Below are 26,696 nucleotides of genomic sequence, written 5' to 3'. Positions count from 1 at the left end.
TTTCTAATGACGGAAACCTATCAAGTTATAAAGTTGATCAACTACCGTATGCACATGAGAAGGAAATATCAAAAGATGATGACCCTTTTGAGGAAGTGGACCAACTATTGGAGATCAATGACGACAATCAGATTATTAATTGCCCTTTCAAGGAGATGGAGCAGTTACTCGGAATGAATGACAATGATCCGATTGCTGACGTAGATGAGGCATTTGCCATGATGAATTCTTATTATTTGTCGGACCTACTTGATTAGATTCAATCGAAATAATTTTACTTTTGTTCTTTTATCTAGAATCGATTCTTTTTCTTTTTTTCTTTCAAGTTGTAAAGATCTTTTCAATGAGTAAAAATGAATAAAATTTTATTATCATTGATTATTAACTATTTTGGATTTATTTTTTAAATTGATTTTAACTATTTGAACATTTAAGTAAAATTTGGTACTCTAACACAATATTCAACTGCAACTCATTGTTGCTTGTTGGTGTGCATATGTAGAAGATGATGAATCACTTTTAACTAGAAAACAAAATACGTAATAGAAGGCAAGTCGATGGAAATCACATAAAGCTAAGCTTTCATTTATGTAGAGGCAAAATATATATAGAGCTCGTGGTCGATATAATTATGAGCAAGAAGCAGTTCTTAACCAAAATTCCAACAAATGAAATAATTTAAGCTCTACTTTGGAAATCCTACCGGCAACTGATAATTACAAATGTAGCAACTTGATTTTTTGTGGTCTATATATTATGCTCAATCATCTAGCCAACTGCTTCTAGCGCAGAGACATTCCAACTCTCAGCATGCCTAACAATCTGCGAACAAAATCATCTCATAGTGAACAATCATAAATGATGACATTCATGGTATACACAATAAATCCATTAAAGAGAAATAAAATTACTTGCGTATTTCTACAATACTCTAAACCAGGAGAAAACAGCTGACCTTGCTGCATTTCTGGAATACTCTAAAGGGAGTCATTAAGGCATAACACATAAGATAATTGAAAACAACTCAACTAGGTAATAAAAGTGCTCCTTTCTGACCTTGCATTTTCATTGACTTAACATGAAGTTTCGCACACCTATGGAAGCATTTTAGGCAGCCAGCATCTCTATCATAATTTTCAATCATTTTCAATGAAATTATTTTTCTGAATAACAATCATTAAAAATTTTCAATTTTAAAGTACCTCCAGGAGCAATCAGACAACAGCTAACTTAAATGGTTTTATGCAGTAAAATGTTTTAATTTTCTTTTTCTGTGAAATATGTTTTTCTACTATAAACTGGTTAGTACCTAAATAGATTTAGCTTGCAGTGTAAAGTAAGGGATAAGCTGCTGTTCACTGACAATAGAGTAACTTCAAATTCTAGCTCTTAAGCAACCTAATTTTCCTTGGGTTTTCAGACTAATTGGATCTTGCTGTGAATGCAAAACCATATATTTAATGTTGGTGAAGCACCTTAATCTCCAAGTTGCCAGCACAATGTTTGTTTCCACCTTGACACCTGCATATAAATGAAAATTATCTGCCACTATATATCCATAATTATTGAAATGAAATGGTTATTAACTGGGTAGACATAGATAACGACATTGGCTGCAACAAATGGTTCTTTCCCCTAAAAACATGCTAATTAGGAAATCTTTAAACATCTTAGTTTGAATCCAATTTTACAATAAAACATGAGCAGAAACCACTAAAAGTGGTTCACACTTGAGACCAAATAAATGGTAATAAGATAAAAGCACTTTTTCTAGCTAGAGCTCATATGCCAAATCCTTTCTTATCAACTTTAGGAGAAAAAAAATCTGTATATTATCCTCCTAAATTCTTTGTTCACTACCCAATTGGCCCAATGCTACCAAGACAAGCATGGAAACTTCCTGTGGATGGATGCATAGTGTAGTTTATTTTTTTGGAGTATGCTAACTTTTTGGGTTCTAAGCGGGAAGTTGAAGACAAGCAATGAATCATTGTTGCTATCAACAATTATAAATAGCTAAGCCTGGTGCAGTCGAGTGCTAAACCACCAATATAGATGCACTTATTTGAATTAGAAGAAGCTTTCAACTTTCTTTTACTCCAAACAACGTTGAAATGGAAGATAAGAGTGGTAAAATATGAGTGCAAGCAAGAGGACTTGTTTAACAAGCCCCCTTCACCCTGAAAGTCCATTTGCGAAGCACTCATCACCCTCTTAACACATTGAAGTTTGGACTCACAAATCACCTTTGCCTCCGTCTCATCCTTATCCGCCATTGCAAGCCTTGTTCTGCCCATATTGCATTGACCATCTCCATCTTCTCTTAGGTTTTTATATTTCTAACAGTATTACATATAATGATTATATCAAGGAAAAATCTTTTAACGTGATCCAATAACTTTCTGAATTTAGCAACTATTCTTAAAAGCTTAAGCTCAAATTATTGGAAATAAGTGATTTCACCTGTTATTATGATTTTTTATCAAGAACAATATTGATATATAACAAAGACCGGATATCACAATAAATGAATATATACAAAAGAGTCACTTCATTTTTTTTTATCCAAGAGAAAATATTATGACCCAAATCAAAGATCTTTACTCAAACTCCATCTCCTTATTATCACTCGAGTTACATTCAAATGACAATCACTTCGAATTTTATACATACATATATTTGCTCAGACAAAATATAAGTTGCATTAATAAACTGCATAAAGCAGTAATATTCACAAGCACTACATGGTGCCTATAAAAGCCACTAGCACATACAAGTGTAGACAGTACGCTTTTGCTAGTAGACGTGAATCACATAGGCTAAACAACGTTTATAACAAAACTGAAAAGCTTGTAGTTAAAAGAGATGCTTAAGAACTTGAGAGCCACCAAAAACTTGAGAGCTGCAACCATGCTGAAACATCAAATTCTTGTCTACTCCATGCTTAGAGGTTTCCTTCTTGTAAAGTGTGTAAATTAGTGACACCACCAAGTGCTTGCAAAAATTTTCTGGACCCGTAAAGTGATTCCTCACCATTCTAGTTTTATGGAGCTTCCCATTCCCCTGATATTCCAACATAGAGTGCACCTTGTTTCAAGAAGATATGGTCATTCAGCAGCAGAACAGAATAATGAAGCCCAACAATCATGCAGCCATTTCCCACACACAATGACATTCACACAACAAAATCATCATCAACAGCCATGATTATAACTCTATATCTGTAGCTTATATACTGAATCAGGTAGAGCTATTTGAATAGTTAAAACTTCAAAAACTTCACTGGTGGCAACACTCATGATACTCTCATTCAAACATGATTCTATGAAAAATCCTAGAGCCTTCATTGTAAATTCTCACTTAAATCTATATATTTTTTTTATTTATATCAACTAAGCCCTCAAAACTTATTATTTGATGTTAATTTGGATGGAAATAATCATACATGCTTATTTTTGCACATGATAATTTTGGTGGGTGCATATGCTGCAGATATATGGCCTTGGCAAGAGGGTATGGATGGGGAAAATGGACCAGGAGGAAGCAAAGGAAGAGCCAATGCAATGCTTCAAGACTCTGGAAGGAGAGCTTGAGGACAAGCTCTACTTTGGGGGAGAAGGCATTGGGTTCGTGGATGTGGGACTCGTGCCCTTCACCCCTGGTGGAAACTTAGCATAGAGGCAGGGTGCCCCAAGCTTCCTACATGGGCCAAAAGGTGCAAAGAAAAGGAGAGCATATCTAAAGCACTCTCTCATCCACACAAGATTTATGGTTTCTTTTTGAAGCACAAGGAGAAACTTGAATTAAACTAATTCCTACAAGAATAAAACAAACCAATTTCACTTTGATATAACTCCTTCAAACTGTTGTAAGCGAGCTAAAAATTAAAAAAAAAAAAAGGTCCCAAATCCCAATAAACCATGCCTTGGATGCAGCTTTGCTAATCTAAGAGCATATAGGCTGAATATACAGTTCTCTTTAAGCTAAATGTATCATTATGTTTCTTTGATTGTGAACGGTAAACGTAAGTGGCTTTCATTGTGTTTCTTGGTACTATTATCTTACATCTTTTCACTTCAAACTGAAAAGGTAAAATTTGAGCAAAAAAACAAAAAAACTGGAAAGGTAAAAATATTCTTCCTCCAATTAACCTAACATTGTTTAGAAAGCATGACAGTGCACTTGCACTACTGGTCTGCTGTTAATGACATCAAAATGCAAACTTTTGTTTTTTAAAAAGCAAGAAACTAATTAATACTATAAAATAACCTAAATAATCTAAAATATCCTAAACCAATATATAAGTATTACAATTGACAGCAAAAACTTATAACGAATAAAGAAATTAAAATCTTAAGTTATTTAGTCCCTTAGGGTAGCTTCTTTCCATCCTACAAGACAGAGACTTGAACATATTCTTTTGTAAACTAGATGGACACATTGTTAATCAAAATTAGACATGTTACATTGTTTTGCTTGTTATTTATAATTCCCACCACTGCTCACTCCACACACCTACAAGACTTGTAGAGATGTAAGGAGGGAATCAGGGAGGTTCACTGATAAGCCTGGTGTATACCACAGCTGCTCAAACAATAATTCATCTTATAAATTAAGCTAGGAAGGATATCCATGAGAAAGAATTGCAAACACAAATTTGCATTTAGTATGATAGAAATAGATTGTACAGATATATCTTAAAAATTTAGGAATTCGAATCACCTGGCGTGTGCTTTCTCTTCCAATACATAGTCAACACTTGCTCAATTTGAAGACTCATAAAGTCCAGCAACATTAATTAATCAAACCTGATATAAAGGAAGCAGTTACATCATTCATGGGGCAGCTAGACAACCAAGTATGATAAGAAAATTTTGACAATGCAACAGTTAAATGTCGGTATCATATTCTAAGGATGATAATGGTGATAATGATATCATCCACTTATATTTCCTTCTACACCATTTCAGCTACCATGACAATCCAATTAAATAGGAAAGAAAGCATGGAGAGATGGCTTTAATGTTTTGAGTTATATGCCAGTATCATGTCCTCTAACAACTAGAACTGTGGCACTTATGATGCATGGTTTTCAGCACGCTGAACTAAAGACTGACAACACCAAGAAAACTAAAAGTAAGATTCAGTTGCATCAACATGTCTTTGCAACTTGACCTCTATAGGTCCTGCCAATGGGAGCTGTGTAAAGCAAATTTAAATATAAATTCTACTAAAACGATCCCAAACTCAAAAGCTATAACCTACGGAGAGAAGCTCACTTGCACAGCCTATATCACAACATTTCTCAGCAAAAGTTTTTACAGCTATAACTCACTAAAGGCAATTAGCTTAAAATGTAAATGATACAAAGCCATCTTCCATGTAAAGTATGGAAATGGCTCAATATGTGCAAAATGCACTTCAAAACTATGAGTAAAATCTACTATACAGTTTGTACAAATATATACATATGCATAAACTAAACGGCAAATAGACAGCAAACAAGTCATTTGTATCAGTCCAAACTCCAAACGTTTATGGAAGTATCTCAAGAATTCAAGAATTGGGGGCTATAGTTTCAATGCACCAGAAACCTCTTAAAACCAGATCAATCAAACTAAGAAGAGCGTGTGTGTGCGTGTGTGTATCCAGGCAGAAATAATATTTACCTATGCTCCTTTGAAAGCAGAGTCAAATATGACTTCAGCATAAGACCACTGGCAAGCTTCAAGTGGAAACCACTTTGTCTATACACCTGGACTTTTCCAGAGCTTCAAATAGAGTTAACAAGTCACCAAAATACTCCTTCCATGATCCCTAATAAAATGCCAATTTATCTGCTGTTTCAACAAATAAACCCTTTCCTTCCACCAATTAAAAAATAATTTGAAATATTTCATCGAGCTAACTAAATCAACATCTTAAGACAATACTAGCTAAAAGTTACCATCTATAATGCAAAATAAATCATTTATCCACCAACTAATGCTTGAACATATTATGTAGGAAAATTAGATGAACATAGACTTGAACATATTGTTTAGTAGAATTAATGAACATACCTTTTATCAAAATTTGACATGTTATTTGAACCCAAATAAAAAGACATGTTAGATCTTTTTTTTTTTTCTTGAAATAGATAATTCCTACCGCTGTTGACAACAAGCCCCTTCAAAACTTGAAAAGGGGAGAGAGGCAGAGAGAGGCTTATGTGTAAAGTTTAGGCAAATACCACAATTCATGCAATCATGCATTCATGCTTATACATTCAGCAAGAAACGATTTTACATGAAATACGAATTTCAATGACAAAGTTGCATTGAACTTAGCACAAAAGATTCTTTACATAAATCTCAAACATCAAATTGGAATTAGAGTCACCTGATTCGCATTTTCTCTTCCAACATAGGTAATACTTATTCAATTTCAAGAATACAAAGCTGGAGTAGCTCAGTTGGCTAGTGTGTGTGGCTCTTAACTACAAGGTGAAGGTTTAAGCCCTTCATCTAGTGTAATTACTTTATGTACCCAAAAAAAATTCCAAGAATCATACGAACAGCCAGAAATGGCAAAAATATCCTACCAGCAGCAATTGAACCAACCTGAACAAATAAAGGAGTCAGTTATATCATTCAAGGGCAGCAAAACCAACTGACAAAATAGAAGGAGAAAGTTATGATAATACAACAATTAACATAGGTATCTTGTTTAAGGACAGTGATGGTGATAAGTGAGGTGCGATCAGGTCATCTACTTGCATTTCTTTCCACACCATTTCATCTAGACTAGGAATCCAATTAAAAAGGGAAGAAAGTGGGGGGAGGTATCATTCAAGGGCAGCAAAACCAACCAACAAAAAGAAGAAGAAAGTTATGATAATACAACAATTAACGTAGGTATCTTGTTTAAGGACAGTAATAGTGCTAAGTCAGGTGCGATCATATCATCCACTTGCGTTTCTTTCCACACCGTTTCATCTAGACTAGAAATCCAATTAAAAAGGGAAGAAAGGGGGGGAAGGGATAGCTTTCACATTCAGAGGTATCCGTCAGCATCAAGACTTGTTTTAATAGACTCAATTTCAGTCCAACATATGATGCATGAATTTAAAGTTGACTGGAACAAGAACTGACAGCATCAAGAAAACAAGAACTGAGATCAGCTACGGTAACATAATTATGTGGCTTTGCAACTTGACCTTTGTAGAGCCAGCCCCATGCATACTGTACATAGCAAATTTTAATACAAAATGCTAATAAAAAGAACCTGATGTTCAAAGCGAGAACCTATCAAGTGAAGCTCACTTGCAAACCAGGCTATATCATAACAGTTGAGAGGCACACAAGTTTACAGCAAAATCATTATAGGCCAATGAGTTTTAACAATAAATGTGAGTACCAGCAGTAAACCAAAGCGATCTATTTTGCACAGAGCAAAGGCTTAATATGTGCATAGTGCACCTCATACCTATAAGTACAATTACTAAACAGCACATAGACAGCAAACCTAAGTCATTTCTCAAGAATTCAAACTTGAGCACTATGGTTATAATCCGCCGAAAACCTCCTAACATAGATAATCAAACAAAGCAGAGCATGAGATGCCCACAAAAGATAAATACACAAAATACTATAGTAAATACTTCTCTGGAAGAGAAAAATTTACCTGCAGAGCTCCGTTGAAAGCGACTTCAAATTGTTACTCCAGTCTAATATTCAAGACCTTGGGCATGACACAAAACAAAAACCACTTTTTTATGCACCTTGACTTCTTCAGAACTTCAAATCGAATTCAGAAGTCACCTCATTAATGCACTTTGTTTAAGAAGATCACTTCCTTCCACGATCTCCAGTAATAATTTTAAAGGAGGCCCTGTTATATTCAGAAAAGTGCAAATTCTCTGCTGTCTCAACAGATAACTTTTGTCTTTTCCACCTATCAAACAATGACCAAAATATAAAATTAAGCAAACAAAAATCATAATCTCAAGGCAGTACCAGATAAAATTAATACATACATATGTGTGTGTGTGTGCGCTTGTATGCGTTAAATCTTTTTGCCAGAAACAAATGCTTAGCTTGCATGTAGTCCATCAACCAATTAGACATAGTCCCATGAATAAACTCATTCACATGAATAAATCCAGAAACTTCAAGTAGTAAAGCATTTTATACCACAACACAGCAAACTTACTGAGAACTAAAAATATCCAGGCAAGGCAAAAGTGTAAACAGGGGATGCAAAGTTTCCATACAGGTAAATTGTTTAAAAAAAAAAAGGAAGTGAAACATAGCGAATAATGCAGTTCACTAGAAGGAATTTCAGCATCCTTTTCCATTTAGTGGGCAGAGCAACCAAAGGTATACCTATAGCAATCATTGTGGAATAATGCCAAAGTATCATTACCAAATAAAAAAAAAAAAACCCAACAGTACATATAGTTGGTGCCACAAGTCAAGAACATCAGATAATACTTGTTTTGTTACTAAATTTACAAATGAATGATGTTTGTCCACATTTCAATTAAATATTTAGGAAGCCAATTTCATCGTACTATAATTTGTTACAACTAAGAAAACTGGGGTGATAAGCAATAGAAGGACAAAATCACTACTGACCCAAAAAGAATAATTTGTTACCAGCACAAAGTGCCATTGTTAGCTGAAAACCATTTGACCACTGCAGCTACTACTGTTTCATTTAGAAGCTCTAATAAATAATGATAAAAATTGGATCAACAATATTAATATCACCAGCAGAATGTCAAATCAAGTTGTAAAATACTGCCTTGATTCCTAATGCAAAAGAAATGAATGCAATGGAAATTTACAAGAGACTCTTGCACACCTTACATCTGTAAGAATGTTAGCATTTCTACCGTAGCAGTCTTTCAAATGAAGCCACTTTCCATGTTTTGTTTGATGATCTTCACAAAGCCTGACTTATTTCATGAGTAGATTGATCTTCTCCATTTACTGACAACAGGTCCACTAACATGTTTGCTGTGGATGCATCAGTAGAAAATCCTTTACTAACCATTTCGTGAAGAATTTGCATAGCTCTCAACATATCATTGCTTTGAAGAAATCCCCGAATTGTAATATTGTAAGAGATGCTATTTGGCAAACAATCATCTACTTCCATCTTCCTAAAAAGGTCATATGCTTTTTCAGGGAATCCCTCGTTGCAAAGTCCCTTGATCATTATGTTATATGTCGGAAGGGTAGGCTGTAACCCAGTGACAAAGATGTTAGAAAATAGTTCCCATGCAACTTTATGTCGACCAGCTTCAATCATGCCATCAATTAGGATATTATAATGGACTATATAGGGTTCCATTCCACTGTTTTGCATTGCTTGAAATAATCTCAGTGCCTCATCAATTCGACCATGTTTGCATACGCCATCCAACAAAACTGAGTAAGTCATTGAATTTGGAACTTGACCACAGGAACACATATCCTCAAAGAGTTCTTGTGCATCCAAAAGCCTCCCTACTTGGAACATGCCACTCATAAGAGTGGTATATGTAGCAGTGTCAGGAGTTGGTCCTTTTTGAGTCATTTCATGAAAGAGTTTTAGTGCTTCATCTATCCTGTTAGTTTTGCAATATCCATTGATCATAATGTTGTAACTAAATACATTAGGCACACAACCACAAGTAAGCATCGAATCAAAAACCTTTCTCGCCTCATCCATTTCGTTCCGCAAACGATAACCATTTATCAATTCACTATACGTAACAACATTAGGCTGAATACCACTATGAGTCATTATTTCAACTATACCAAGAGCCTCAGAAACCTTCCCTTCTTTACAAAGTGCGTCGACCAATATATTGTAAGTGACAACATTTGGTTTCAAATTCTTACAATCCATTTCGTTGAATAATCTCATTGCATCATCCCACCGGCCTGAACTACACATTGCTCGAATTAATGAACTGTAAGTGACAACATCTGCTTGAATGCCTTTACCTTTCATTTCAGAAGCAAGGTCCAAAGCCTCGGTTATTAACTTATTCTTACAAAGGCTATCAACGACAGCACTAAAAGCTACAACGTCAGGCATGAAACCTCTTTCTTCCATTTTCCTCAACATTCTAACAGCACCACTAGTATCGCCTATTTTACAAAATCCATTCACTATAATCGTATAAATATACAAATCAGGTTGATACCCTGTTAGAACCATCTCATTAAACAATCTAGCTGCTTGAGCAACTTTATGTTCCATGCAAAACCCTTTAACCAAAGTAGAGAAAGTAACTAAATGCGGCTTATAACCAAGCTTTAACATTTTTCCCAAAACTGAAAACCCCAAATCCACGCGACGCAAATGACAAAAACAATTAATTAAAATGTTGAGAGTATAAGCATCATGGGTTATTCCTAACAATTCCATTTGTTTGCAAAGAGAAACAACAATGGCATAATGTTTCATTCCCACAATTGCCCCGAACAATTTATTGAATTCCACAATACAAGGCCTGGGAGAAGCATGAGCCATCTGATTAAACAAAGTGTGGGCATCAACAATATTATGAAACTCGTACTTCTTTCCATTTCCCTTGGCAGGTTTCTTAAACGTTTTAGTGCTAGCAATGCTACTAAAAGGAGAAGAAGAAGAAGAAGAAGACAACAAGTGAAAATAGAAGGGACACTTTTGTACATGAAGAACTGAATGAAGGTTACCCATTTGTTGAAGATGATAAAGAAATGCAGTTGTTTGCCACAGCTTCCACTTCATCGTCTGGTTTTTTTGGCTTCCAACTTGAAAATATGGCTCGGCAGCTTCGGTTTGTTGCAGTGAGGAGAAGCAAGGGTTTTGGGTTTTTCTGCTTCCAATTCACTGTTTCTCTTGCTTTGTTTTATTATTATTATTATTCTCATTATTATTTATGGATTAATATTTGATGGCCTGATATTGTTCTCTCAACTTTTCCACACAGCATCACTTTATTTTTCATTCAGTGATTTTAATTTTGTTTAGTAAAATTAATTTTTAAATTTAAAGAAATTAATTAATTTTAAATTTCAAAAATATTTTAATAATTTTATTAAATAATTGAATTATATTTACATCACTAAACAACTCAATAAGATATAGAAATCCAATCTTAACTATTGAGAACTCAATCCAACCTTTAACTTCATTTTATTCTAAAAGTGTTAATAGTTCAAAATTCTTATGCATTAAACTAACTCGTAAAACAAAATAAAGTAAAAAGAATTGCTATTTCGTAAAAATAAATAAAATATAAATAATTATTCTGCAGTGATTGAATGAGATTAATATTTTAATATTTAATTAGTAAAAATATTTTTAGAATAGTAAAAAATAGATAATAAAAAATAAAATACTTTTTATTATAATTTATGATTTTTAATATAAAATATTATTTTTTTAAATAATTTTTTAAAATTATTAATAATTTTTAATTAAAACTCTAACACTTTTTATTTATTTTTATTTTTATTTTATTTTTCTTTATTTTTATTTGTTAATATGTAAAATATTTATAATTTATAATTTATTTAAAGTATAAATAATTTATAATTAAACCTTTTAAAAATATTAATAATTTATAATTAATCTATTAATAATTTATTTCTATAATTATTTAGTTTCCAATTAAAATATTAATTTTTTAAAATTTATATACGATATTAATAATTGAGAATTAAAATATTAATAATTTACTTTTTAAATTTTATAATTTATAATTAAAATATTAATATTTTTTTATAAGTCATTTAGATATTGATAATTTATATTTTTTTATAAGTTAAATTAGTAATATTATAAAATGACTTAGGGTATTTTTTGTTATCCAAAAAATGCCCGTGAGTTTAATATAGAAAAATAGAGAGTTCCTCCCAAGCAAACCTGTGGTAAGGGGTCGAAGCAACACATATATTCTAATCTATTCATGACAATAGATAAAAGAGAGATTTGGAGTTGCACTTTGAGGCTTAAGCGTTTCAACCCAATTGCATTTAAAACTACATTCGCAAAGGATTTGCAAATGTATCTCGAGGTGGCCGATATAGAAATATGTCTCCAATGACATCTCTACTCTACTCCACTGCTTGCTTTTCAAAAATTATACAAGTACAATTTTATCAACCGTCAATTGGAATCCTTCCCTCTCCTTTTCTCACTTCATACAAAGTTAAGACCATATTCCCCTATACTATATTCATTTCCAAAACCACGGAAATAAATAAATATTAAGAATCTACGTGTGTTAGAAAGGAACAAGGGTCTCCACATTTCATGGCTTCAACCGCTGCTGCACTTCCTCAACTAGTTTGCTTCTGGGAATTACTTCCTCCTCGGTGGTTTCAATGTTCTTCAATTTCACAATCCCTTCGTTCAGCTCTCGCTCCCCCACGATAATCATCCAAGGGATCTTTGAGTTTATGGCATATTCAATGTGCTTCATCACCTTTTTATGTACCTTGTATTCTGCTTTAATATCTACATCCCAGAGCTCGCTAACCAGCTCCGCAGCTATGGATAGTTTATCCCCAAGGACAGCCACCAATACTTGGGTTTCTGTGGCTCGAACTGCCTGCCAATGCCCCCCAATATAAATTACATTTAGTGCTTCCCACAACATATGGAGTGCTGGTAGGATCCATTAGTTATTATAATCAATACTACTATGGGCACATATAATAATTATGAGAACCCCATAGTTAAAGCAGAATCAAAACTTAAGTCCAGCGCCCACCAGACTAAATTTATAAGGAATCAGAATAAATAATTCATTTAGCAAAAAGTTGAGGAAAATGAAAATGCAGAAAGGAAGAAGACAGTCTACCATTACCCAGGATAATTACACAACTCATTCAAGCTTGACCCATGGAGTGCTAGAGCTAGATGACCAGTCAGACTGGTACCCACTCAGGGCACGGCAGATTGAAGGAATAAACTTGGGTTGTATCCAATTAATAAACTTTGGTTGGCTTTAGCAGCAAGACGTTCAAACTACTGATTAATCCCAAAAAAAACTTATTTTGATATCCAATGACAAAATTATCCTTGCATTACAAGACTAACTTCATCATCAGATGAGTAAGAATAGACAGATAACTTTCTAACCTTTATCATTCTTTTGACATGACAATTGAAGCTTTCACCCAGTCAATATTTTTCTCAATTTGAAAATTCTCATAGACTCGAACATATTGCTTATCAAAATTAGATGAACATATTATTTACAAGATTAGATACATTGCACCATTTTTTGCTTGATATCTATAATTCCTACCACTCCTCACCCAATGCGCTTTTGAACTTAAAACGAAGCAAGCAGGCAACAGAGAGATGGAGAGTGGCTTAAGTCTGGCATATAACACAGCAGCTAAGACATAATTCATGTTTACACATACAGCTACAAAAGATTATCCATGAAATGAAAATTTCAACTACAAATTTGCACACAATATAACAGAAAAGATTCTATAGATATATTCTAAAAATGTAGGTTAGGAAAAAAAAAAGTCACCTGGTTCTGTGCCTTCTCTTCCATTATAGTCAATACTCGCTCAATTCCAAGACTCATACCAACAGCAGGCACCTGCTTTGTGCCAAAATTTCCTATCAGATTGTCATAACGTCCACCAGCACCAATTGATCCAACCTGAATATAATAAGTCAGTCATCAATCAAAAGGCGGTTAAACAACCAACACATTAAAAGAAGAGAGTTATGCCAATGCAATAATTAATGTAGGTGCCATATTTTAGGGATGAATGGTAATAAAGTGCGATGGGATTGTACCATCCACTTGCTTGCCTTTCCATAACATTTCAGCTAACAGTTGCATGTTTCAACAGGCCAAGCCTCAGTCCTAAGGTAAAATGCATGATTTTACAGCCCCTAAAACTAAGAACTGATAACACCAAGAAACATGTTACACGGCTTCACAAGTTGCACCTTCATTTATGTATGGCCTGCACCAAATGTGAAGGACACAACAAAATGTGACTATTAGAAGAACCTACTCTCCAAAAGCCAGAAGCTATTAAAAAAATAACATCGGGGAACCAAAGCCACTATCATGCAGAGGAAAAGACTAAACATGTGCAAAGTGCCCCTCAAACCAACTAGTAAGTCAAATCTACCAAATAGCAAATCTAAGTCATTTACATCAGTCCAAACTCCAAAATTCTATAAAAGTATCTAAAACAGTCAAACTTGAGCAATATGGCTAGAGCCTACCATAAAGCTCTTAACATACATTAATAAAAAAAAAGGATAGTAGTGAATTCCTGTGAAAGATATATAGGCAAACATTTGAAAACCCTCAGGCAGAAATAATATTTACCTGCACTCCTCCTTTGAAAGCAGCTTCAAATATGACTCCAGTATAGTAATCAAGACCTCTGGCAAGACTCAAATCAAAAACCACTTTGTCTATGCACCTCGACTTATCAAGAGCTTCAAATAAAACTGACAAGTCACCTAACGCTTCTTTAGAGGCATTGTGTTTAAGAAGCTCAGAACCCTCACTTCCTCCCATAATCTTCGATAATAATTCCAAAGGAGGTCCTCTTATCTTCACAAAAGTGCCAATTTTGTCTGCTGTCTCAACAGATAACCCCTTTTCTTCCACCTATCAATTAATAATTTGAAAGATATAATAATTCAAAATGAAACCATCATCTAAGACAATACTAACTAAAAATCAGGATATATGCAACATAAATCATTTATCCAGCACTAAAAGAAGGGAAACTTGACAAATTTCTAACTTTCCAACAACGCACTTTCCAGTAGAACATAATATAGGCATAAAAGACAACAACATACACACAGCCACAGGATTCTGCTTTCAGTAACTGGCACTCTTGCTCTAGGCACGGCAGAACAGAAGATGCATGAATGAACATTGAACAATATAGCTTGCATACAAAGTTTAGAAGTAATAAAATTTTTTTTGTTTTAAATGACAGCAATCAAAGGGACACAGTCTTGCATCCAATGTTACTGATCAACATTAAAAGGACTAACATGCATATTAGAGAAATCCCTATACCCATCAACTGCACTTGAGAAAATGAGTATTGAATTAAAAGTGTAAAAAATTTTGTTGCAAAAAAAAAAAAAACAGTTAGTACGATAAAAATTCGTAAATCAAGAATAAATAATTGAACAGTGGTATATTTATGTTTTTTTCTAAGAGCTGTAAGTGGAGGCATACAGATTTTGAGGCTTAGGTCCTTACCATTTCCTTTTTAACTTGCTCAAAGGATTGTTTGTCCAGTTTGTCAATACTTGAACAAATAGCTCTAAATTTTGCTGGCGGCACACCACAGATTTCCAGCACTCCATCCAGCAACTTTCGGTGGTTCAATTTTATCTGTCAAGAACAAATAAAAGGAAATTAACCAATTTAGAAAGCACTTGAAGCATCTTTAGAACCACAACATGAAAGTACAAGAGCAAAAAGCATAATGACACAATATGCCGGGATAATGTGACTTTGACATCAAGACTGCACACTAACTAGGGAAATTGAATGTGTAGACTGAACCAACCATACAGAAATTGAAAAAATGAAACATCAAATATAACTGCTATGCCATCATGATTTTAAGAAATTAGAATAATGCAAAATGTCAAATTCAGGTATAACAGCCAGTACAAGTGCATCTGCCAAAATTGCAAGTTTAGTATCACAACCAAACAACATGACAGGTAGCATTAATTACATCAAGAAACTGAATATGCCATACAGATAGGAATATAGTTACAACAATTTACCTCATAGTCCCCAATGTTTAGTGAATTGAGTACTTCAGACAAAATTCTAACAACCTCGAAGTCTGGTCCCATCTTTTCATATTGGCCAGCAATATCAAAATCACATTGATAAAATTCTCGATATCTTCCTTTAGATGGGTTATCCCTTCTCCAAACCTTATCTATGTGGTATCTTTTAAATGACGTGAGACCATTCATGGCCACATACCTCGAAAATGGAACGGTTAAATCATATCGTAGAGAACAAAGCTCTCCACCCTGTAAACAAACATTAACAATAAGTTAGTGCCCTTAACTAAATAAATAATCCATGCAGTTCTCTTAATGGAACAGCCAGAATCAACAAATGTCTAGATCGTTCATCAAATGAATTTTCTAAATAAAAAGTAAATGCAAAATGAAAATATGACTTCATTAGAATGGACCAATTCTGACTGACTAACCTGGTCTGCAAGATCATAAATCAACTTCGAATCCTCTCCATATTTTCCAGTAAGAGTCTCCTTCAATTCAAAAGCAGGAGTATCCAGAGCTGTGGCACAGTGCCTCTCGAAAACTTTTGTTATAATAGAGAAAGCTTTCTTTCTTATTGCCATTTGCTCTTTAGCAAAATCACGAGTACCCTAAAAACAAAAGCTAAGAACACTTAAACATTCTAGTTAAGAGTGACGCACAAGATGAAAGCATTATAGTGGTACTGAACCTTTTCTTTCTTGATGATTATAATATCAATGAAAATAAACCAACCAACAAGAAACTGCCCTACTTCTACTTTTAAACAAATTATGCCTACAGGTAAAAGAAAACAAGAATTATGGTTTAGCTTTTACCTTAGGAGTCTTGGGGATTCTTCTACTTTCATTGCTCTCCAAAATCTCCTTCATCGTCTTCAACAAACCATCAAACTCTGGGCTTTTTGGATCTAAAAATGATAAAAGATCCTCCACTACTTTGTCTAACCCTTCTCCCCTACTCATCATGCTACCCTTAAGCACCTCGACAATAAAACTAGTTCCCTTCCCCAACAAAATTTTCTTCTTCTTCTTCTTTTCCGCTTTCGCATTCCCTCCATCAGCCTCTCCTCCTTTCCCGCCACTCTTCTCACTTAAAGCCTCCCCACCTTCAAGCACGAAAAATGCAGTCACTGCCTCCCACGCAACAATTTTCCACACGATCCCCAAAACCAAATCCACCTCCTCCACCAACTTCAAATAATCTTTCTCAAGCCCTGCCTCCACAGCCAATTTGACCCCATTTCTCAAACTTTCCTCACTTAAACAATCCTTTTCAAAGTTTCCCTTTATACCCTCAATCCCAACTGAACCCAAATTCAATCTCACTCTTTCCAAACTACTCTCCCCTAAATTCCTCAATTCAAACCCCAAATGCAAAACTTTTCCCCCCAACTTATCTCCCGAGTTCGAAACCACCCGAATAACAGAATGCAAACTCCTAACAGCTTCCCTCACATTTCCATTAACAACAGGAATCTTAGAAAACGAATCAATGTTAATTTTATCATCACCTTTGTTAGAACTTGCAACCAACTTGGAGCCGTTGAGTAAGACTTTGATGTCGGTAGCGACTCCGATATCGTCTTTGGCGACGGACCCATCGCCAGAATCGGTTAAGTCGAAGGCTGATAAGTTGGCCCTTGCGGCCTCACAGGAGAGGGCAGCTACTGCCACGGCGATGGTGGATAAAGCTGAGGAGCTTTGGTCTAAAAGCTTGCATGTATCGAGTAATGTTGACATGGCGGATCCGTCTTCGTTTACGCCCGTGGGTTGGGGATTCTTTTGAGAAAGTAACAGTGAAATGCAACGGCGAAAAATGGAGAGTGTGATGTGAAGAAGGAGTCAGCTGTTAGGGTTTTCGTGGGATTTTCTTTTTTTTTTCTGTTTCTTTGAAATGCGTTAAAATGAAGCCAATGTAAATTTGTGAAAACATTTTCTTTTCACAACATTTTTGGAATATTTTAGAATAATTAAATGTGTTTTTATTTTTAATACAAATCCATCTTATAAACTTAATTACTCTTTTGTCAACAAAATTTCTTCTTGTACTATACAAAATTATACAAAAATATTGAGTTTAATTTTTTAATATAATTTATATAAATTGAATTTTTAAATTTTACAAGTAAAATTAAAAAATTAATAAATGTTTTTGAAGATATATATATAAATATTAATTAATTAATTAATTATTAAATGAACACGTATCAATTCTGTAAATTCCCTTGTAAAGTTTAAAAGTTCTATTATTACTGTAGAAAATGATAATTCAATAATTAAACAACCACTTTATTATATTTATTGTTATAATACTATATTATTAAAATATTTCTTTAATAACTTTATAAATAAAATTTAAATATTGAAGATTTAACAATAATATGCATTTTTCAAAAAAAGTTTAAGTTCCAACGTACCCATTGCCTTTCTCTTTTACTTAATTAATTAGAGTTCATGTTTTACATTTTTATGATAATATTATTTATATTTAGATAAAATATTCTAACATTTTAAAATTTTAATCATAATTCGACATGAGTCTATTAATTTTCGAAATTCATAATCTATTTCAAAAGAATATCTCTCACTAGATACATAAATATAAACGTTAATATTTTTATTAATTTAATGATATGATAATATTTTTAAAATAATATTACTGTTCATTAATTTTAAAATTTATTGCTATATAAATTATATTTTTTATTTTTTTTACAAAAATAAAAATTATCTCAATTTTACCACCTTGTGGTCGATGGTACTCCTTAGGAGAGCTCAATCTAGTTCTTCTTTCCCCTAAGATAGCAAATATTAAGGAAACACAATCTAGCAAAATTGTGCTCATCGATTAGATTTGGTCACGGGGTAGCTAGTAGACAAAAGGGAAGGTAGATAGATTTTTTTTTTATTTTAAAGAGTGGAGAAAAAATAAAAGTATTTATATATTTTACGTTTATCTATTAACGTCGTTTACATTTTAAAATAAACTGTTTATTTCGAAAATTAATAGACTCATGTGAAATTATAATTAAAATTTAAAAATGTTAAGTATTTTACTTTTTATTTTTTAATTTCTTTTCTCTATAAACTCACAATTTAGAATAAAAGAGTTATTATATCTTTTTCACACTTTTTTTTTCACTATTTACTTTATTTGCATAATCTATCATTTTATCATTTTTTTAGATCAAACTCTTTCTTAATCTTTTCATAAATTAAATGATTTAGTAAAAATTATTGATTGTAATGATAATATATCTATCTAATTTCAATAATATTTCAAATTTTTAATCTTATGATAAAAGTGTACATTATGAGTTATAATGATGTAATTTGATTAGATTGACATTCAAATTTTAACATGTTGACTTGGATTTATGATCGTAATTGTTTGAGTGATTATAATAAATTTTTAAAATATTATTATTTTATTTGTGTGATTGAATTAATATTGAAATTAAATACACATATAGTAGTTAAACTTCTAAATTTTGTGTGGTCTAATCAATGACTTTCACTACATCATATAAAAAAAGGGGGGAAATACATAATTCATATCAAAGCAGAAGGTCATCATCGGCAGATTCTAAAAACCTGTTGTACCTTTCTTTGTCTTTTCTTTCCCAAAGCTCAACTGCCCGAGGCTCTACTGTCTTTTTCATCAGCACTGTCTTCGATCTGCATCTCCTAAGAACTCTTCTTTTCATTATACTTAACTCTCTTGTACTTTCCATCTTGGAACATCATTGCACTCATCTCTTCCTTAAGTCCATCAATATTAGTGTCGAATTCTTGATCAAAACCATCAAGTTGAAGATAGTTCATCCAGTCATCCTCCATCTCTACAGTATCTTGTTTCTTCAATTCTTGGCATCCCTCGTCCCCATTGCAGATAAATTCCCCATCTTCAAGTTCATCGATCGAATCATACTCAATCAGCTTTGCAAGAAACCTCTCCTTCAAGTCACCTTCTTGCTTGAATTCTTCCACTTCTTCTTCTTCGCTGTCTACACTTTCACTGATCAAGGTAAATTCATTCTCTTCCCATTGACCAAAGCTAAAGTTAAATTGCATATCAAACTGATTCAACCACTTCTTCACATGATCTTTATCTTTCGTTAGCCCTGCACTCTTCACCTTCAACTGATCTTCACCTTGCTTCCCACATCCACTTTTCAGTACATGCTCATTAGCTTTGTCAAACCCCAAAGACAGTTCAGTGAACCCATTTCGTTTTATGATATCTTTTTCTACTTTCATTGCCTTGCTTTCCTCATAAAGACTTGTAAGAGGATCAAGATTGGCCCAAGTACGATCATCCAATTGACAATATTGTGATGTCATGAACTCATTCACCCTTCTCCTGACATTTCCTTGATCTTTCTTCAGTACTTCAATGTCTGCCCTGAATGCCTCATCGGTTTCATCTTCACCTGTTTTGCCATTCTTATGCGCCAAGTCAATCATCTTTTGATCTACTCGCTCAATGTAATAATTCAGTTCTGAAACAGTGATGATCTCAGGACTTATTTCGCCTTCATCGTCCTTTGTCATTAATATCCCAACAAAATGAACACCACAAACAACAAAACAGAGGAATTTTTAGAGGAAATATTAAGATTTTTAATGACAGCTTCATAGTTGTAGGCTATAACCAATCCTTCCAAAATCATTAGTGCAATCCACTCCTCTAGAAAATGCAAAAACTTATAGCCAACAAACATATTTGATCTTAAATCATTAGTGAACTACGCGAATTGTTTTTATAGGCATATTTAGTCTAAATCATTATTATAATATACACATCTTGAATTTGTAAAACTTATAATAAATATGCATATTTAATCTTAAATCATTAGTAAACTATATAGCCCTGTTGTAATATGCATATTTAATCTAAATCATTATTGTTATACACAACTGGAAATTGAAAAACTTATAACTAAAATGCATATTCTATCTTAAATTGTTGATGAACTACACGCGTCTTTTTAAGATACGTATTTAGTGTTATACACGTGTCTTGAAAATATAAAATTTACAATTAATATGCATATTTAATCTTAAATAATTAGTTCATAACACACGTTATTTTAGCATATATGCTTAATTTAAATCATTAGTGAATTATACGCGCGATTTAATTCACAGGTAAAAATACTTTTAGTGAATATCACATTCAATTTAAATCATTAATAATGAAGACGTATCATTTTAAATGCAAAATACAAATTATATTCAACAGAATCATAAATTAAGCAATCGAACTAATAACCAGTTCCAAACTATTAAAGTCAGGGAGTTTTCTCCTTGCAAGACAATATATATATATATATATATAGCAGTAAAGAAAAGAATGATATCAAGGCAAGAGGGTGGATTTAAGCCTGACCTCTTGTAGGCGTGCGTCAAACTCGTCTCAGCCACACTGTATGTAGCAGAATTTGCTTTGTTTTCGTCACTCTCCCCTCACAAAATTTGGGTGAATTTTCCAATAAAACTAAACCAATAATCCTCAATGAAAACTGGAACTAGGGTTTATAATGCCACTGGATGGCGAAAGAGGGAATTTGGCCATAACGGGAAATGATCGGAGAAATGAATGCAGAATCCAGAAGATTTTCATGATGTCAAACCTTTTTTTTAATCTTCAATTATGGTATTATATCTAACGTGGAGATTCATATTCAACTGCATGCTTATCCATCTTTCTCAATAGGTTTTTATTTATTTTCCTTCCATTTCTGTTGGTTTCATACACAGAAAAAGTTTTAATTTGTACCAAAACAAGAAACAAATTACCATGAAATCCAAGAATTTTTTGTTTTTGGTAAAGAAGGGAGAAACAAATGGTCTTTCCCCCCCAAAATTTGGCTATTGCCAGATTTGCAGAGAACAGGGAATTCATACCCCTTCCCCCCAAAAGAAAAAAAAAAAAGGAAAAAGGTAATGGAAGGATAAAAAATAAAAAATAGGGAATAAATATTGAAAATTAAAATTTAATTTCTAATTAAAACAAAATATTGTCTATTTTGGTTCATAAATAGTTTTTTTTAATCAATTTTGTGTTATATAAAAGTCGAAGAGATTATAAACAAATAGTAAGAGATGAAAGATTAAAAAAAATTATAATCAAATGAAACTAAAATTGTCAGTTGAATTTCTCCAAAATATAAGAACATAAATTTGACATTGTAATTATATTAAATATAAATGAACGTGCTATATTCAAAATGTCACACCATAATTTGTTTTTTTAGGTGAGTTTATCACACCATAACGTGCACGGCGTTTGATATGAGGTGATTACTCCAAAATTCATAAAGAAAAGACAATTATATATAAAAGATAATTAATTTTCAATTATAAATAATTGAAAATTTTGTAATATCGATCTATAAATGATTCAATCAATTAGGATTCAAAAAATTATTTTTAAAAAAAAATCATTCAATACTATTGGAATTCTTATTTCTAAATCAAATAAATCTTTTTCATATTTATAATAAAAATATTTTTAAGAAAAGTTATTCGATACAATTAAAGTTTTTATATATTTAAAAATTAGATAAACTTTATTAGTATTAATAATAAAAAAATTTAAAAATGGTAATTAAAAATATTTAACAACAAATATGACAAATTTTGTCAATAAAAAAATTTTTAACATTCACACTCATATATACATATATATATATATATATGTATGTATATATATAAAATAAATAATACGCGCACAGCTAAAGTTAAAAGAAATAGAAATGAAGGGAAAAACTAGCACATGCAAAATAAATAAAAGCAAACAATGAGATATATGTTGTTTGAAAAACATAAGAAATGATATGAAGTTGTCTTATTTAACAAATAAATGAGAAGTTGGTTGAATCTGATGCTTATAATTAATATAAACATTGTTTCTTCAAAAAGAAAAAGGTTAAGTTAAAAGAAAAAGATGTGATTACCATTAAACTGTTGATTCAGTGATGGACATGCATGTTAATATAATTGGCAAGAAGTTTGGTAAGCTTCTCAAGCTCTTGTTTCACTTGGGTATTTTCCAATGCCAGTTGGTGCAGGCCATGACCAGCTTGCGGTTCTGGGAGCAGTGGACTACCACAACATACACAAACCGTTTTAGCCAATGCCTCTCTCATTGCAAGGTTTTCATAAAGCAAACTTTCCTTGCTTGCTCGAAGAATTGAGTTCTCTGCTCGTTCCTTTCGAGCCTTGGTTTGAGTTCTTTTGTTTTGAAACCAAAACTTGATTTGTTTAGGTTCCAAACCAAGTTCCTTGCTCAACTCTCGTCTCTGGTTTTCGTCCGGGTGAGCACATGACTTGAAAAATGCTTCCAGGGTTTGTATTTGGTGAGTCGTGTGACGATGATATATCCTTCCTTTCTCGTGACAAGTCGAAGCTTTTTGCTCGTCATCTGAACTGCCAATATTTCCGCTTGCAATATCCATTTTCACTTATGTCAAACTAAAATGAATATGATTTGCAACCGTATAATGCATATGTTTATGTATGCACGCTCTTTTTAAGAGAAAATAATGTTGAATGCATGCATGCCAAGAAGATTGAATAAATCAAGAAGCATGATCAAGGAACGAGGGAGCGGCATTTAGTTTTTATGAGGAATTAATTAAGTGAAGGAGATAATATTATTTTATTTCATGGTATCCCTCTGACCCTTCCATATTAATCAAGCATGGGAGCATGCAGTGAAATAATAGTGATCAAGCAAACAAGTATAAATAGATCCCTTAAAAATAAGATATTTTCAAACATAATCTTCTTTATAATTTTAACTGTTTTTAATCAAATTATATCAGTTAGAAAGTTGATCAATTCTTTGTAATATGGACAATTATAATTTGATTAGATATATCAGTTGATCAATTCTTGATTAGATATATCAATTAACCAACAACTTCAAAACAATTATAGGGTACTAGCTGAAGTAACTGAATATCCTTTAAGACTAAGATATATCAGATTATCACACTAACTGTAAACAGATACTATATATTTCTTGGAAATGTTAACTGTTTTTCAGTGGTTAGTTAAACTGTCTCCCAGCTTGGCATCCTAGTTTTCGTGGTGCAAGTGATTGTTGAGTGGATTGGCTTTCAAAAATCTAGCTTCATCCTTCAATGGTGAAGTGACTTGCTAAAATTAACTAGAATGTATAAATTGTTCTTCAGGCTGATATCCAGTTATGCTAAATTTTACTTTCAGGCGTTTCCCTCTCATTACTTGAATTACTGAACAACACAAGCGGAACTAACATGGCCACGTTACATACTTTGGCAAGCGATGTGATGGAAAGGTCCTACTCTTATGCACTTAAAAGTGTCCATTCTACTCTAGTGACTCTCATAGTGTGCATTTGATAATTGGTTCAGGACAGGATCACATAAATTGCTGAATAGAGGCAGGCGTTTAGCAATGCTTATGCCCTGATTTGATGGGACTCATGACACATCAGCAACCATAAAACATAGTGCCTCCCTTTGCACAAATAAAGAAACATTGTTCTGATACTGTAGAAACTGGATCGATGGGATGTGGACCTAAAGCTTTGCCAAGCTCAGCCCAAATCGAGCCTGATCTGTGGTTTTGGACGAGTAATTCGCTCCATGGATATCTAATACGTTCATATAGGAATGTAGACAAAATAATAATGTAATGATTGCCGTTGGGCGTCTGCTCAGTCACCATCTCCTCTTCCAACACAGGCAAGTGGAAAGAGAAATAATTATTCAGAGAAATTAACCTTTTCGATTAAAAAGGGGAATGAGGGAGCAACACGCACGCGCTTTTAACAGCTAAACTCATTCTCTTTTCTTCCTTAAAACCACGAACTCTATCTTGTGTCTCTGTTTCAACTTTCACTTTGCATCGTCCTTGATTCCTTCTTTCAGGAGGCTCCCTTTCAAGGTGATATCTTAGCCCTTTGATTTTTCCATTTTAGATGCGAAAGTCTTTTTCTTCTCTTCAGTTTTCCATTCAATATTTAAGTCCTTCTTAAGTCGGGTCAATCTTAATATACACAAATGATCAATCTTATCAATTGGGTTATTTGATCTACTTATATAGATTTGGAAATTTCACTGTGAGTATGTATTAATTTTTTGAAAAGCAAAAGATTATGAAAAAAAAAAGGAGAGGGGATGGAGATTATGAAGGTTTGATTAAGGATTTGAATAACAGGGGAAGCATTTTTAGCGATTGTATTGTAATGGGTCTTCTTATATTTTATAAATTTGAAATCTTTTCTTTTATTTTGTTCTAAACATTGGTTCTCAAGAAATCTTGAAACAAGATTTCTCTGCTTTTTGTTTGTTGAAAGCATTCGGCTTGTGACTATCGGCTTGTGGGTCCCGGAAATTGAAAATTCTTTTTGCTGCGCTAATTTGTTTTCTCAGCATTTATTAATTTTGCTGTCTTCTTCTTCAATTTAGTCATGTGTACATGCCTTTGCTTTTTGATTTGTTGGATTTCAACTGTGGCAATGTTTGCCTAGATCTTGGAGAACTTTATGATTGCAATGATAGTAGAAGTTGGTTAGCGGTCAGCTGTTCTATTTCATCCTTTTTGACCTTATGGATGACTGCTACTAGGTTTTCACAAAAGATTGATCACCTTTTTTCTTCTGTTAGACGTTTGTAATGACATTCATGATTTTTCTTTTTGAGGCATCCAATCTAAACTGATTGTTCTGATGAAGGTGAGATGCAGATGAGATTTCAGCTCTTTGGGACCCGTTAGGGAGTGTCATGGTGACATTAGGAAATTTTTCTATTTCTTTTCCTTCTTAGAGACGTGTAATCAATAAGCTCCGAAACCTCCTGTTAGGCATACAAGGGAGTTTCTGGTCTCATATTTTGTCATTTTTATTTCGAAGTTATTTTTCTGTGATAATTAGGAAAGCATTTACTGTAAAAAGTTGCTTTTAGTGTTATTACCAGTTTTAAAATGCTTTTTGTTCTTAGGTAGACAATGATGGCATGATCCAACTGTGTAGTGTCTGCTAACTTGTATTCCATGGTAGTTTTAAAAAAATATGAATATCTATTCATTTCTTGTCTTGAAGGTGTCTATAATAAATGGCTTTGGTTACAACTGCCGAAGTCTGTGATGCAAATCCACAGCTAATCGTGAATGGTGAACTTCGGGCCCTCCAACCAATATTCCAGATATATGGTCGTCGCCCGGTTTTCTGTGGACCTATAGTTACACTTAAAGTATTTGAAGACAATGTTTTGATCCGTGAGTTTCTTGAGGAGAAGGGTAATGGCAGAGTTCTGGTTGTAGATGGTGGTGGTAGTTTAAGGTGTGCCATACTTGGGGGCAATCCTGTAGTTCAAGCTCAAAATAATGGATGGGCTGGAATAGTTGTTAATGGCTGCATAAGGGATGTTGATGAGATAAATGGTTGTGACATTGGGGTGAGAGCTCTTCATTCTCATCCAATGAAGGCCAATAAGAAGGGAATTGGGGAGAAGCATGTCCCAATAACCGTTGCTGGGACTAGAATCTGTAATGGGGAGTGGCTTTATGCAGACACTGATGGTATCCTCATCTCTAAAACTGAGTTATCTGTTTGAGCATCCTTTTCTTCCTCAAGGTAGAATCTGCAGGATGCCTTTCCAGGCTGGTAAGTTATATATGCCTTTCTGTTATTCTGTTCCTGAGATGAGATTTTATGCATTGGACTAAGTTGTGTAATGTATTATTAATTTGTGATAATGAACATTTGCTGATCACTTTGCGAATCTGCGTAATGCTATTTGTGGTGCCATCGTGAGTAGGAAATGCGAACTGAGGATAGTTAATAATGTCAATCCATTTTTGGCTCTGAACGTTGTTTCAGGGAGAAGATATTTGATTCATGAGCAGAGC

General features: G+C 33.3%; 3 protein-coding genes across 6 annotated transcripts; 1 reads left to right on the top strand and 2 right to left on the bottom strand.

Annotated features, from left to right (window-relative positions):
- Positions 1-2,621: 2,621 nt before the first annotated feature.
- On the bottom strand, positions 2,622-10,851 carry LOC110415019 (uncharacterized). Of its 4 annotated transcripts, XM_021426486.1 has the most exons (6): positions 8,848-10,851; positions 7,666-7,935; positions 6,382-6,602; positions 5,670-5,817; positions 4,723-4,808; positions 2,622-3,087 (listed from the first exon to the last, which is right to left on the bottom strand). In XM_021426486.1, exon 1 carries the CDS (start codon positions 10,747-10,749, stop codon positions 8,929-8,931), a length of 1,821 nt encoding a protein of 606 aa, XP_021282161.1. In that variant the 5' UTR covers positions 10,750-10,851; the 3' UTR covers positions 2,622-3,087; positions 4,723-4,808; positions 5,670-5,817; positions 6,382-6,602; positions 7,666-7,935; positions 8,848-8,928. The 4 variants fall into 4 exon arrangements, 3 of the variants coding, with proteins under 3 accessions (XP_021282161.1, XP_021282159.1, XP_021282160.1); XR_002445073.1 differs by having other exon boundaries at positions 5,670-6,602; positions 10,695-10,830; XM_021426484.1 differs by having other exon boundaries at positions 5,670-6,602.
- A 1,103-nt stretch (positions 10,852-11,954) lies between these two features.
- On the bottom strand, positions 11,955-17,692 carry LOC110415704 (Class II aaRS and biotin synthetases superfamily protein). Its single transcript, XM_021427402.2, has 7 exons — positions 16,608-17,692; positions 16,221-16,400; positions 15,778-16,035; positions 15,239-15,373; positions 14,339-14,626; positions 13,517-13,651; positions 11,955-12,577 (listed from the first exon to the last, which is right to left on the bottom strand). The coding sequence occupies exons 1-7, from the start codon at positions 17,529-17,531 to the stop codon at positions 12,278-12,280; spliced, it is 2,220 nt and encodes a 739-aa protein (XP_021283077.1). The 5' UTR covers positions 17,532-17,692; the 3' UTR covers positions 11,955-12,277.
- A 6,802-nt stretch (positions 17,693-24,494) lies between these two features.
- LOC110415593 (putative 4-hydroxy-4-methyl-2-oxoglutarate aldolase 2) lies at positions 24,495-26,571 on the top strand. Its single transcript, XM_021427292.1, has 2 exons — positions 24,495-24,731; positions 25,888-26,571. The coding sequence occupies exon 2, from the start codon at positions 25,901-25,903 to the stop codon at positions 26,399-26,401; it is 501 nt and encodes a 166-aa protein (XP_021282967.1). The 5' UTR covers positions 24,495-24,731; positions 25,888-25,900; the 3' UTR covers positions 26,402-26,571.
- The last annotated feature ends 125 nt before the right edge of the window (positions 26,572-26,696 follow it).

This window comes from Theobroma umbraticum, unplaced genomic scaffold (genome assembly GCF_002168275.2).
Source record: "Theobroma umbraticum cultivar Fairchild unplaced genomic scaffold, ASM216827v3 scaffold_147.0, whole genome shotgun sequence".
In the NCBI taxonomy this organism is placed as follows: domain Eukaryota; kingdom Viridiplantae; phylum Streptophyta; class Magnoliopsida; order Malvales; family Malvaceae; genus Theobroma; species Theobroma umbraticum.
Note: the sequence above shows the minus strand (reverse complement) of the source record. Positions and strands in the feature narration are given on the sequence as shown.

Coding starts and splice junctions, on each gene's coding strand:
- LOC110415019 (XM_021426484.1), bottom strand. CDS start 10,749: ATGAAGTGGAAGCTGTGGCAAACAACTGCATTTCTTTATCATCTTCAA.
- LOC110415704 (XM_021427402.2), bottom strand. CDS start 17,531: ATGTCAACATTACTCGATACATGCAAGCTTTTAGACCAAAGCTCCTCA. Junction 16,036..16,220: donor TTTATGATCTTGCAGACCAG/GTTAGTCAGTCA, acceptor GTTTGTTTACAG/GGTGGAGAGCTTTGTTCTCT. Junction 14,627..15,238: donor AGCAAGTTAAAAAGGAAATG/GTAAGGACCTAA, acceptor ATTAATTGATAG/GTGGAAGAAAAGGGGTTATC.
- LOC110415593 (XM_021427292.1), top strand. CDS start 25,901: ATGGCTTTGGTTACAACTGCCGAAGTCTGTGATGCAAATCCACAGCTA.